The sequence below is a fragment of the Taeniopygia guttata genome, chromosome 21, assembly GCF_048771995.1.
Source record: "Taeniopygia guttata chromosome 21, bTaeGut7.mat, whole genome shotgun sequence".
NCBI lineage: Eukaryota > Metazoa > Chordata > Aves > Passeriformes > Estrildidae > Taeniopygia > Taeniopygia guttata.
The window spans coordinates 1,705,921-1,720,033 of record NC_133046.1 but is presented as its reverse complement, the minus strand read 5'-3'; the positions used below and the strand labels follow the sequence as shown (position 1 = coordinate 1,720,033).

Below are 14,113 nucleotides of genomic sequence, written 5' to 3'. Positions count from 1 at the left end.
GCCGAGCAGGAGAAGACAAACAACAGCCAGGTAAGGCGAGAGGACAGGTGTGGCTGTCCCTGGACAGCGGCCACCGGACCTGCCCCCGATACAGACCAGGGTGTGGCAGGGAGAGGTGTCTGTGCCTTCCGTGATCCCTGCAAAAACAGGGACAGGCTCGCTGTAACAGCACCACAGAGCCTTTCAGGGCATCACAGAACCCTTCAGAGAACCCTTCAGGGAATCACAGAATCCTGCACAGCATCCCAGAGCCCCTCAGAGAATCACAGAACCCTTCAGGGCATCACAGAATCCTCCAGAGAACCACAGAGCCCTTCAGGGCATCACAGAACCCTTCAGAGAACCACAGAACCCTTCAGAGAACCACAGAGCCCTTCAGGGCATCACAGAACCCTTCAGGGCATCACAGAACCCTTCAGAGAACCACAGAGCCCTTCAGGGCATCACAGAATCCTCCAGGGAATCACAGAATCCTGCACAGCATCCCAGAGCCCTTCAGGGCATCACAGAGCCCTTCAGGGCATCAAAGAACCCTGCAGGGAATCACAGAACCCTTCAGAGAACCACAGAGCCCTTCAGGGAATCACAGAATCCTGCACAGCATCCCAGAGCCCTTCAGGGAATCCCAGAGCCCTTCAGGGAATCACAGAATCCTCCAGGGAATCACAGAACCCTTCAGGGAACCCTTCAGGGAGTCACAGAACCCTTCAGGAAATCACAGGTTACCAATAACATGGGGTTGTGAGGGACCATGAAGTGCCATAAAGAGCCTTGAGGGACCATGAAGGACCATAAAGACCCGTGAGGGACCACAAGGACCCGTGAGGGAGCATGAAGGGCCACAAGGACCCGCGAGGACCCGAGCCCGGCACCCTGAGGGACCCTGACCGTCCCCGCGGGACCGAGCCCGGCACCCTGCGGGACCCTGATTCTCCCTGAGGGACCGAGCCCGGCACCCCGCGGGACCTCGACCGTCCCTGAGGGACCGAGCCCGGCACCCCGCGGGACCCCGACCGTCCCTGAGGGACCGAGCTCGGCACCCCGCGGGACCCCGACCGTCCCTGAGGGACCGAGCCCGGCACCCTGAGGGACCCCGACTGTCCCTGAGGGACTCTGCCCGTCCCCCGGGGCCGTTACCGCGCGCGCCGCCGGGGGGCGCCGCGGCCCGGCGGAAGTTCCGGTGGCGGCGGGGCCGGTGGGTGATGGCGGCGGCGGCGGCGGCGGCGGCGGCGGGGCCGTGAGGGGAGGGCGAGGAGGGCGGCCCGGGGGCTGCGGGCGGACCCCGGCGGGGCTGAGGGGAAGGAGGCGGCCCCTCGGGGACCGCCCGTGCTTAGGCCGCGCCGGTGCTCCTGCCGGCCTTAGGGAGGAGCGGGGCTGCGCCATGGAGCTCGGCTAGAATTGCCATGCTTTTAAAGTTAAAACAGCCCAAGCTTTATTAATAAATCGCCTCCGCGGCTCAGCTGCCCCTGTGCTCGACCCCCACAGACTGAGGGTAAAACCAGGAGATGGTTAGGGTCTCAGCCCGTCTTTTGGGGATGTGGTGCTGAATAGGGAAGGTTTTTAAAGCTGCATGTCTGCATTACTGAATAAATGCTCTTATTTGAACAGCCAAGCCCCTGTGCTTGACCCCCAGAGCAGAGCCCGACAGACTGAGGGTAATACCAGGAGGATGTTTAGGGTGTTTCAGGGTTGTGAGGCTAAATAAGGAAGATTTTTTTAAACCTGCATGTCTGCATTACTGAATAAATGTTCTTATTTGAACAGTCATTGCTGGCTCTGCCAGTGAACAAAGAGAAACAAAATGTTAATATCAAGGCTGAGTTCCCAGTTACTGAAGGCTTCAAGAATTGCAGGTAAATTGGTATTGTGTGACCAAGTTTTCTGTTTGTTTGGGTTTATTTTCCTGGGTGATCGGGCTCCTAGAAAGTTCTTTTCCACCAAGCAGTGCAGGAGAGAGGAGGTGGTTGTTGAGTCACTGGTTGTCAAATGTTTTTATGTCTCTGATTTATTATGTAAGGATTGGTTTAACATCTTTTAACCTTAGGAGAAGATTCCTTAGCAGCAGAGAGGTTTGATACAGCAAACACTTCCTTACCATTCCCAGTTGATTTTCCGTCAGAAAACACAAGAACGTTCCTCTGAATGGAATCATGGAAGGGTTTTGGGTGGGAAGGGACCTTAAAGACCATGGAATTCCAAACTCCTGCTGGGCAGGGACACCTTCCACTGAAGGAGAGCAGTAAAGACCATGGAATTCCAACCCTTTCACCTCCCAGTGAAGGAGAACCTTAAAGACCGTGGAATTCCAACCCTTTCACCTCCCACTGAAGGGGAACCTCCACCCTGCTCTGCCTGGATGATTTGGGCAGCTTACCCAGTAAAGTATAATATATTTTTAACATGACAGCGTTGTAGTTAAAAGTGAAAATTGAAAATCCCTCCTCGCTTTTCTGATGTCGATACAACTTCTGTGAGTGTTTCCCTTTATTAGCTTGCTCTGGCCAGAGCTATCTGGCAGTTTGAGAGCTGGGCAAGAGCTTTTCTCTGGAAAATGCTGCCTTTTTAAGTGCAACCCCTTTCTCCCAAAGGCCACCTCTTGCCCAGGTCAGTGTCCTCCTTCCTCTGCTGCCGCTCTCCGTGTGCACGCTACAGCACCCAGCCCCCCAACACCAGCGGGGCGCAGCCCCAGCAGTGGCACACGCTGGATCCTGAGCTGGAGGAGATCCTCATTCCCAGGAAACTCTCCATCAGCCCCTTGGAGAGCTGGCTGACAGTCAGGTACTCCCTCCCCAAAGCTGAGGGGGCTGAGGAAGAAGCCAGCCATGAAAGCCCACAGCCCTCTGAGTGTCCCCCTGCTGCTGGGACAGGGGATGTGGAGGAAGGAGAGGGAGCTCTGCGTGACCCAGTGCAGTGCAGGAACGTGCTGAAGATCCGCAGGAGGAAAATGAACAGGCACAAGTACAAGAAGCTGCTCAAGAGGAGGAAGTTCATCCGCAGGAGGATAAAGGAGGGGCGCAAGAAAAAGCGTCAGGTGAGCTCAGGGGAGGGGGAGTTCCCCGACAGGAATGTGCCCACACTTCCAACCAGCCTCTGGGTAGGTGTTGGGTGATGGATTTAAGTGGATTTAAGGAAAAATGAGCTTGAATGAATTCAGCATTTAGCCTGAAGCTGTGCCAGGGGAGGGTCAGGTTGAACACCAGCAGGAATGTCTCCATGGAAAGGGTGTCCAGGCGTTGGAACTGCCCAGGGAGGTTTGGAGTTTCCATCCCTGGAGGTGTCCAAGGAATTCCTGGATGTGGGGACAGGGTGGGCATCAGTCACAGCTGGACTCAGTGATCTCGGAGATCTTCCCCAGCCTCAGTGATTCTGTGATTCCAAACACAAATGTGATCATTGCTGGGCTTAATTTTTCTTCCCATTTACAAAGATGTGTGATTAGTGGAGATGAATGTAGTGTTTGTGTGAAGGATGAATTCATGTGTCTACCCTGGATCAGGGAGACTGCTTTAATCTTAATTTCTCCCATGCCAACATCCTCAAGTGCTTCTTATTCTATTCTTTTAATCTAGAAGCCTTTTATTTCCTTTAATAGAAGATGTAAGGGAAGACATGGGGCTTTGTTCAAGCTGGGGATGTTCTCCTTCAGCACTGCTTTTCTTGGAATATAATTCAGTTAATTCTCTAGGAATTCTCACTTTGCCCAGATGCAAATTAGGGTTAATTGTAATTCCACTGCTTCCGATTTGCAGTGAACTCTGAAAGGTGAAATTCTCTTATTTCCCTTACCATTTCTTTGTCCACCTTCTCAGTTTTCCTTGCACAGGACTTGTAAAATGATACTGCCAAAATCCCTGTGCATTTTAATGTCTTCTGATGTATTTTCTGCAGTAAAATTCAATATTTTGATACTTAAAACCTTTGTTACCTTCGTGTGTGTTACACCTACACTGTTCTTGGGACACGTGGGCAGTGGCTGCTATTTCTAAGCTGTGTTACCATTTTTTCTTTTTTTTTTTTTTTTTTCCTCTTTTAGATAAAATTTGAGAAAGATTTGGAGCGCATCTGGAAAAAAGCTGGCTTGAAAAGTGCTCCTGCAGGGTGGCAAACCCCCAAGATCTACCTGAGGAGTTCCAAGCGATAAAAACAAAAAAAAAAAAAACGCCTGTCAGAAATTTTAACCTGCAATTGTTATTAAAAAATATTTAATTATGTCAATGACATTTAACCTTTTTCTGATTGTGATGAAAATAGTAGGAAGGAGTTTTCCCAGGACAAACTGGCAGCTTTTTCTCCCCAAAGGAGAGGTGTGAGCTTTTTTCTGCTGCCCTGTGGTCATTGCTGAATTTCTCAAGTCTTCTCTGAGATGAGACTGAATCTAAAATAAATCAGCTGTGGGAGAAGGGATCAGTGAAAGAATTCCTGTTGTTTATATGGCACAAAGCTTTGGGAAATTCTCTTCTAAGCTGCATTCTTTCACAGCCTTACTGCAGAAAGTTTGGGGTTTTCCTAAGAGTTGTGGTGGGGTGGGAATTGGATCAGAATTCCAGGGAATTTACCTGCTGGAGCTTTTGTTGTCTCTTATGTGGAGCCTTAAAAGGCACATTTATTTTTGTGTTCTATTTTGTGCTAATAAAAAATGGTTATTTTTTGTCTTTGACTGACCCCTGTCATGTAGAACATCCAGATATTGGTCAAAGTAAAAGCTCAGAGCTAATTATTCATTAACTACAAAAAACTTTCGTGCCTGAGACAAGTCTGATAAAATCAGCTGTTTTTGCATGGTTGAAGAGAGTTGTGAAAGCTGTGAAAAATACAGGTGTTTAAAATAAACCCTGACAGAGGACTTTTTATCTGGGTTCTGCTTTTTTGGGGGGGTTTTGAGGCAGTTCTGGGTGGTTTAGTGTGATTTAACTTTTATATTTTGGCAAAGAGATGGGGTGGGATGAGGGGGGAAAGAATGAGCTGGGAAACTCCCTGAGAATGATTCCCTTTTTTCTGCTAGGAGAGAATAAACTGAAAGGGAGGAAAATAATCTGTGGAAGTCATTGCTACACAAGGTGAACTTTAGGACATCCTGAGCCACAGCTTCTCTGGGTTTTACCACCCCTCACAAGCAAGAATTCCTTCCTACCATCTTAAATCTTTCAGGATTTGTGTTTTCCATGTGGAAAAATTCTTTCTTACAAGGCACTGATCAGGTTTCACACCCCAGGGCTGTGTCAACTTCCTTCAATGTTCTTGACCACAGGATGGAATTTAAAACTCACTTTACTGAACAAAAAAGATGGAAAATGCCCCTGATTCTCTGCAGAGGGAGCACGAGTCCAGGATATACTCACAAGGAGCTGCTTTTTCTCTCCAAAATACCTGCATCCCACTGAATCTGCACACTTAACAAAGGTTTATGTGCATGTGTAGCTGTGGCAACAACAAAAAAAGCTGCAAACAGGAAAGCTTTGACTTAAAACTCCCAGAATATTGAAGATTTCCATTATTCTGAGAGGAAATGGTTGGAAACCAGACAAATTCATGGTGTTCATTACAGAGCTTGGAGATAACTGGTGAGGTTTTTTTATGTCACACATTGGGCTGGAAAGATCCCTAAAAATTGGAATATAAATCTAATGTCTCTCATTTTTCCCTAATTCTTGGATTCTATGCAGGCAACAAGCTCAGCTCAACAGAAGAAATTCAGGAGTTTTCTCTCAGTGATCAGGTTTGCCTGGAATGAGTTGGTTCTAAAATAGGAAATCAGCTGATTTGGAGGGGATGAAAACCCTGAATTTTGTTTCTCTGAACCAAATCCCACTGCAAATGGGGAGGGTGTTGTCCCATTTTGGAAAGCTCAAAGCCCAGCAATGTGATGGCAGTGACAAAAATACCATTTCTTTTTAATGTTAGCAAATAATAGTTCCTGGCAAACAGGATTTTGGCTGTCTCCTTAACCTGGAGAGCAATGATGCTTATCAGAGTAAGAACTAAATATATTTGTAAGAGTCTTCTCTAGAAAATGTGGTGTTCAGTAACATCAACATTGATTCTTGAAGTTTTTTAGAGGCTTATGGACATAAAATAAAAGTTATTTCAGCCACAAATAAATCCAGTTTAACTTAAAAATACATTCCAGCTGAGAATCAGGCCTGATTGTATATGGGAAGGGGAAAAATGGGAAATAACTTCTTCCGCAGCTTTTTCCTAAAAGCCTGCATCAATTTCCAGTACTTTATATAACTAGAAAATTTCTGGGTGCTCCATGGTGGTAGAGATGAGGTGTTGGAAATGAACAGGAGACTTTTAGGATTAAAGCAGAATGATTTATGGTGCTGCTGGGGATTACAAAATTAATTCCAATTTTTTATAAAACAGCAACCTCTCTATTCCACTGCAGATCAGGAAGTTTGGTCCCTTTGGTAACAAGCATTGAAACCCAAATGGGTGGGAAGTAGAAACATTTAAATTGTGTATAAATTGCAGCAGATCAGCAATTGCTGCCTGAGTTTTAAGCCTGTGATGGTCTGGGCTGTGCAGAAGAGATTTCAGCTCCTGGGCAGCCACTCCACTTTTGCACAGGAATATTTTTGGGTGTTGTCTCCTTTAGTTTTGGCTCACCTCAATAATTCAGTTCCACTCTGGGTTCCTCATGGGCTTCTGCTCCAGGGACCTGATTCAAACCAGGAGCTTGTAAAGGCACCAGGGGAAAACCCTGATTTGAGGCTGCTTGTAGGCAGGCAAAAGGTTTGAGAATCCTTAAATCCTAAAGTGTGTGGTGCAGACTGAAAGGATTTATTCCCAATGTTTTCAAGGATGATTTTTTATTGCCAGTGTTTTCTTGTGAACAGGCTGTGGGATGTCCCTGGCTGCACACAACTGGAGCAAGAAAAAGAGAAATAATGAGAAATAGTCTTCTGTTGTATTGGCTTCTGATAGCTGGTGTGCCTAAAACCTGTTTTTTTTTGAGCATGTTTTGGTTTTGTTTTTTGTTTTTGTTTTTTTTGTGTGGTTTATTTGTATTTGGGGTTTTGTTTGTTGTTGTTTGTGAGGTTTTTGTTTGCTTGGGGTTTGATTTTGTTGGTTGGTTGGTTTTGTTTTGGGTTTTTTGACATCAGAGGGAGAGGACAGGGGTGATGCCTCCTCCTTTTGCTGCTGGAGGATTTCTCTGAAAAAAAAAAAAGAGTTGTTCTGATATTTTTATTGTGAGAAAAGTTCTTTCTTCCACTAAGAGGCTCCAGTCTCAAAAGGGAGTAAATCAGCCAATATCAGGGGATGTTTATAGCATTTGGTGTACAAAACACCTTTCAGGGCATTAATAGGACCTGAGTACCATTAATAATTAATAAATTTAATAATTCCTGAGCAGGAACAGTGGGTACCTTTACTCTGCTACCTGTTAAATGGAGCACTTTGATGTGAAAAACCAAAATGTTGGTGTACATTGGCTCCAGGAGCTGTGACCTGCCCCTTCTCAAATCCTGGAGCCAGCTCAGCTTTGGTGGGACTCTCCCTGATGCAGAGGTTCCAAATTTAACAAACCAGGCTTGTTCCCACCAGCTGAAATCCTGGCTGAGGTGGAATTCCTGATCTTACAAACAGCACCTGGGGCCACCTCAAATGCCATCTTTTCTTTTCACCATTCATGCTGTGCTCTGGTTTCCAGGAAAACATCCTGCTTTGGGGTCATTTGGGATGAACCTCTCCAAAAATAACAGCACTGGAGCATTTGCTGAGCTGAAATGGGTTTGAAAAGTGGTTTTTTGGTGTTTTTTCCCTGCTGCTTTTTAAATAAATAAATAAAACTATCAATAACTGTAGCTGCTGTAAACATCTGAGGTAGCTTAGAGCAAACACAGGGTGCTGGTTTTCCTGTGGAAGAATCCATTCTTGTTTGACTTTCCCTACAAAACTAAGGAATAAAACTGAAACAAGGAGTTCTGTGAGTCAGAGAATTTAAGAAAACCAGCTGATACATCATTTTTGTGTCAAATCCCTGATTTAGGGATTTTTTTTTAGTCTTGCTCCTTTCATGGACACTAAGAACTCTAAAAGTGAGACTTGTTCCCCTTGAATAGAGCTGGAATTTTCTGCAAAATAATGGGAAGAAGAAGGAGTTGGAATGAACAGTGGCACCTTGACAAGGCTGAATGGAAGTGGCTAAAATTTGGTTTGAAGTAGAAAACATGAACTATTGTTAAAAAATTAGGGGTTTTTTTTAACTTGTTCAGTAATTGTGGCTTGGTGCTGCTCAGGCAGGTGTTGTGCTGAGGGAATATCACTGCCTTTGGTGTGTCCATGTCTAGAAAAAAAACCACTCCTGGGATACTTTGGAATTCCTTTCTCACTTGTAAAATGATTGGTGTTAATACAAGGATGTGGAATTGTGAGCAAGGAGTTGGCACAGCAGGTGAAAAATTATTAGTGTGGGATTTTTGTGTTTTAAGGGAATTAGTTCAGGGTAGGATGATCTGGCTAAGTTTTATCAGCAGCCAGCGAGGAACTGGTTAAAGCTGAGGGAAAAAAAGAGGTGGAAGAAATGGAGTTGGAGTCAGCAAAGTGTGAGCAGCAGCAGGTTACTCACCAGCCACACTCCCTGCCTGAGTCAGGGCTGCTTCCTCAGGGAAAAAAGGACAGCACGGGCACTGCCAGGCCAGGGTGGCACTGCCAGGGTGACATGGCACAGCCAGGGTGACACGGCACAGCCAGCTGGGATCTGCCCAGCAGCACCAGGTACATCCCCAGGGTAAGTCTGGGACTACTCACTCTGTGTTTCCACCTTGTTCTGAGGGAGAAACATGCATTTCCACCTTGTTCTGAAGGAGAAATATGGATTTCCACCTTGTTCTGTGGGAGAAATACGGATTTTCACATTGTTCTGTGGGAAAAATTGCATTTCCACCTTGTTCTGAGGGAGGAATTGTATTTCCTTTTTTTTTTTCTGAGGGAGGAGTATGGATTTCCACATTGTTCTGAAGGAGAAATATGGATTTCCAAACTGTTCTGAGGGAGAAATACAGATTTCCATATTGTTCTGAGGGAGAAATTGGCTTTCCATGTTGTTAAGAAGGAGAAATAGGGATTTCCACCTTGTTCTGAAGGAGAAACAGGCATTTCCACATTGTTCTGTAGGAGAAAGTGCATTTCCATTTTTTTCTGAGGGAGAAATATGGATTTCCACCTTGTTCTGAGGGAGAAAATGCATTTCCACCTTGTTCTGTGGGAGAAATGTGGATTTCCACATTGTTCTGAGGGAGAAATTACATTTCCATGTTGTTATGAAGGAGAAATATGGATTTCCCCATGTGGTGTCATCCCCAAAGTGGAGTGGGAATTCTCTCTTGATTTCTAAAGGAGGCAAAGCAAGCAGCACCCTGGGGGTTTTAGCTAAAATTATGGTTGCCACAGTCCTCTTGGGTTAATCCTGAGCAAATACACTTTTCACAAAACTACCCTTAAAAGCTGACCAGGCTCCATGTTCATGTGTCTAAATTTGGCAGCAGGATTATACTGCATTTTGGAGAGCAACCTCCTTTCACTTCAAAGTATTTTTATTTTTAATGAAGCGGCCTGCAAACCTGAGGTAAATAACACAACTCTGGGAGGCACCTTTGAGCACCCTCTTCAGGACCAACCCATTAATTTTCCCACTCTTTTCCCATTCATTTCTGATCTCAAAATAAGCTGGAATCCCACTGCTTAATTATTTTAGGCGGGTGCAATGGATGGGCTGCAATTAGTGTCAAAATCTCTTGGTACCAAAGCTCTGTTCCCACGTGCAGAGAGGCCACAAAATGTGGTTTGAGGCACAAAGGGGACACAAAATATCAGCTCTCAGCTCCTGAGAACTCCCAGAATTTTCTCATTCCTCACAGAATGAGCAGTGCTGGGTGCTTGTGACTTGAGCTTTTCCCAGCTGGGAGAAATCTGATTTAATGGTGCCTGTTGGAGGAGTGAAATTCAGTGTTGGGTGTTGTGGCTTGAGCTTTTCCCAGGTTGGAGAAATTTGATTTTGTTGCAGGAGTGAAATTCAGTTTGAGCAGTGCTGGGTGCTGTGAGTTGAGCTTTTCCCAGGTTGGAGAAATCTGATTTAATGTTGCCTGTTGGAGGAGTGAAATTCAGTGCTGGGTGCTGTGGCTTGAGCTTTTCCCAGGTTGTAGAAACCTGACTTTGTGGTGCCTGTGGGAGGAGTGAAATTCACTTTGTGGTCAGGATTTGTGGTGTGGTCAGCCTGCTCCAGGGGTTTGGGAGTGACCAGGAATACTGGACAGTGGTGCAGGATTTTTGGACACTTTTTCAGCTCAGTTGCTTCTCCTCTCTTTCCCCCAGAACTTTGTGTAGGATTAACAACTTCCACATAAAATGCCTCAAAATCTGGAATGGCAGAGGATGCAAAATCCCTGCTCCTTTAGAGATGGGGCCCAGGTCTGGTGGCTTTTCCCTGGAATTCAGAAAGGGGATGAGGAACAGGCAGGAGCTGCTGCTTCCTCCCCCATTTCTGGGGACAAGCACAGGGGCTGAGCAGAGTTCAAAGGGTGATTTGATGCCTCAGCCATTTCCTCCTCAGCCTCCTGCTGTCTGCCAGCTGTCAAATTGGCCCAGGACTGGGGATCCATCCCCCAAAGTGCAGCCTGGTGGATTCTTTGTGGATTTGGGAAAGCTTGAGATGCTCCAGAACCACATGGGAGTGAGTCAGTCCCGTGTCATGGCTTGGACACTCTTCTGTCTCAGGCACTCCAGCTTCAAAAGTTGATTTTGGGGGATCTTCTGTATAAATTTAGAAGCTTTGGAGCACTCAGTTGCAAGTGGCCCTGAAAAAAATCCAGATTTTTTAAGGAAAATCCAGTTGCTGGCTGGTTCTTCCTTAGGGAAGGATTAACAGATGGAGATACATGAACAGAGCCACTCCTGGAGTTCCGATTGCTGTCACTCCAGTTCAGAACTGCAGATTTTTCCATCCCCTCATGCTTCATGGAGGGATTTTGACCTGTTTTTTCTTCAACACTCTTATGTTGAAGGCACACCTGGCTCTCAGAATAGACTGGGAGATGAGGACTTAATAATTGAAATGAAATAAAAGGTAGAAAATATCATTTCACTGGGGTAAAGAAGCAGCAGGTAGAAATGACTCCTGGTTTCCCTAGGGAAATACTGGGAAGATCTGAGAGGCAAGAGGGATGAAATGGGGCCACTGGAAAGTTAAAAATGAGGATTCTTCCCAAAATCTGTGCAGCTGGTCCAGGCTCTGCTCCCAGTTCTGCCACTGCTCTGCTCTGTGAGTTGAGGTGACTCATTTCCTTTTGTATTCCACGGCTCCCTCTTGCTCCTGTCTGTTTAGATTCCAAATTTTTTCCTACCAGGGAAAGGTAGGGACAGACCCGAGTGTGCTGTGACCAAGAGAGAGCCTTGCACACATCAATGAGGGACCAGAAAACACATTTTATGTAATTTATTTTTTAACAGCATTTAAATTGAAACAATCATCACAAGTACTTAAAATTTTTTACTAAAATTATTTTTCTAGAGAAGTGATTTTTCAGATTTACCTTAGTTTGGTCATGCCAAAAATATTAAATTTAACAGAAAACTATAATTTACACCTGCTCTGTGGGTGTCTGTGAGTTGCTGCTTTGTGTCTCTTTTTCCATCCCTGATTTATTTGCTGTCTGTTGTTTTCTCATTTCTCCTTGGTCAGTTGTTTTTTTTTGGGTAGCTTCTGTCTGGACTTAAAAAATAAAAAAAGAAACAAATCAGTGCTGGTTTCTTGGGCAATTTCTCTGTTTTTGTAACTGGTTTTTATTAATGCTTTTCAGATGAATCTGAAGCTTTCCAGCCAATGGAGGTGTTTAAATTTTGGGCCATAGGGTGCTGGAATTCAGGGAGTTTTGGAGATGCCTTGTGGGTGCAGACAGAGCTCTGTGACCTGCTCCAAGGACAGCAGAGCTGGAAGAACACACAAACACACGGATTAATGGGAATAATCCACGCAGCTGGAAAACTCTGCAGTTTAACTCCTCACTTGGGCACATCCAGCTCTGTCCCAGACAATCTGCACAGCTCAGCAGATCAGAACCCTCTCAGCATTTCCATCTGAATAAACTCCTGCATTCCTGGACATGCACATTAATTAATTTCTGCTCCTTGGTTTGTAGGCAAGTGGAGATTCAAGGCAGAAGTTGAGGAGCTGCCTGCAAAGGACATCCCCAAACCCACCTGCTGTTCCTATTTCTCTGGTTTTGCTTCAAAAATGAAGCCTCAGGCTGCACCAGGGGAGGCTCAGGTTGGACATCAGGAGGAATTTTCCCATGGAAAAGGTTGTTAAATGTGGGAATTTAACACAGGGAGGTTTGGAGTGCCCATTTTGGACGTGTCCTGGGAATTCTCAGAGCTCTGGGCTGGGGACAAGGTGGGGATTGAGGTTGGACTCAATCTTGGAGCTCTTTTCCAGCCTCGGTGATTCTGTGAGGTTTTCTGAAGCACTGAGTGTTTTATTTACCTTTGAAACAGACCTGTTTTGAAGGAGAATTTTAACAGCCTGAAAGCCACCTGGGCTTTAATATCAAAAAACATCCAAACGTCCGTAATTCTTTACATTTTTAATTCTCTTATAATTATCCTAACTCTAAATTTTATTACTCTTATTATATTACTATTTTTATAACCATTTTATTATTATTAAACTTTTCAAAATTTTAAAAACAAAATAATTAACATTTTTCACAGAGTGAAATGAAACAAAAAAAAACCATCTTCTGAGAGCATCACTTGTCATTCTGGCTGTGCCCTTCAGAGAAGGCAGCTCAGGGTGTTTTTGTGTTTGTGGCTGGGGAACAAGCAGGGTAATGCTGGGGGAGAGGAGCCTGGCATGTTCCAGCCCTGCAGTAATGACAGCCTCTGCTTGGCAGCCCTCTCATTGTGGTTGCCTTTCCATTTTGTCTTTAGTTCACAGTTCTTGCTCTAAACTGGATGATTTCAGGCTTGCTTAAGAGGTTTGTGGCAGCTGGAAGTTTTGGTTCAAGAGAAAAGCTTTGCCACCAATTGAAAAATGAAAATGGTGTTGGTGTAAATTAACCCTGAAGTGATGTGCCTTTCTTTTGCTGTTCCCATGCAAAGTTTTTTTTTTTTTTCCCATATTTTATTTTTCCTTCCTGCTTTTGCCACTGCCAATTAGCTGTACTCTTGTACTCTTTATTCCTAAACTGCAGCATTCCCTACTACTTTTCTGTTCCAATAATTTTATCCTTTCTTCTTCCTATGAGTAGGTATTTTCTCCTTTGATCCTGGTGGAACACTCTGGGTCCTGTATTTAAAGAAGCTGTTGATGATAAGCCTGGAGTGCTGACAAATCCTGCACACAAGGCTTGTACTGTAATTTGTGTCAGTAGATCATTAATGCTGGCATTCCTTTTTAATTAATGTATTTATGTCTGTGAAGATGGGCTGGAAGGGGCCACTTCTCTCCTGTTTCCCAGAGTTAGTGGCTCTCAAAAATTGCATTAAAGGATGGAGAGTTCCCCTTGGCATCAGACATTTTTCCCTGATCTGATACCTGCTCAGTTTTTCTGGCTGCTGGTCTTCAATTTGGATTTCTTGGGAAGTCTCTCAGTGCAGCCTGAAAACGAAAATGGTAAAAATGGAAGGGATGGGGAGGAGTGTCACAGGGACATTTCTCTCTCTCTCAGGATTTTTCATAGAGGTGCACAGAGAGAAATGTCCCTGTGACAGAGGAGGAGAAAACTTCTGACATCCACCACTTCCCACAAGCCAATTACCCCGGTGACCCTGCGCTTTCAGCAGAGCTTTGTCCACCTGAGTCGCTGCTTTAGATCTGAATTAGGTGTGAAATACCGATTTTCTTTAGCCACAATGAAAAAGAGGCGCCTTTGGGAACAGGGGAGCCTTTCTTCTGCTGCTGACCCGATCCGCTGGCAGGTGCAGAGCCTGCAAAACCACTGCTGCAGCTGCTGCAAAGTCCCTTTGCCTTGCCTGGATGAAATTGCTTTCTCTGCTCAGGGTTTGTGGTCAGCTGGAGATGAGCAGTGGGCAGCCAAGGGATGCTTGGGATTGAGAGAATCAACCCCAATTCCCCTGGGAGTGGGGAAGGAGAAAAGCTGGGGAGCACTGC

The 14,113-nt window shown here is 45.4% G+C and overlaps 1 protein-coding gene across 2 annotated transcripts; it reads left to right on the top strand.

The window, feature by feature from the left end:
* The first annotated feature begins 1,170 nt into the window (after nt 1–1,170).
* AURKAIP1 (aurora kinase A interacting protein 1) lies at nt 1,171–4,848 on the top strand. 2 transcript variants are annotated; one of them, NM_001245852.3, is given in 4 exon segments: nt 1,171–1,195; nt 1,765–1,853; nt 2,589–3,031; nt 4,034–4,848. In NM_001245852.3, coding segments are annotated over 3 exon segments (603 nt in total). In that variant the 5' UTR covers nt 1,171–1,195; nt 1,765–1,801; the 3' UTR covers nt 4,142–4,848.
* The last annotated feature ends 9,265 nt before the right edge of the window (nt 4,849–14,113 follow it).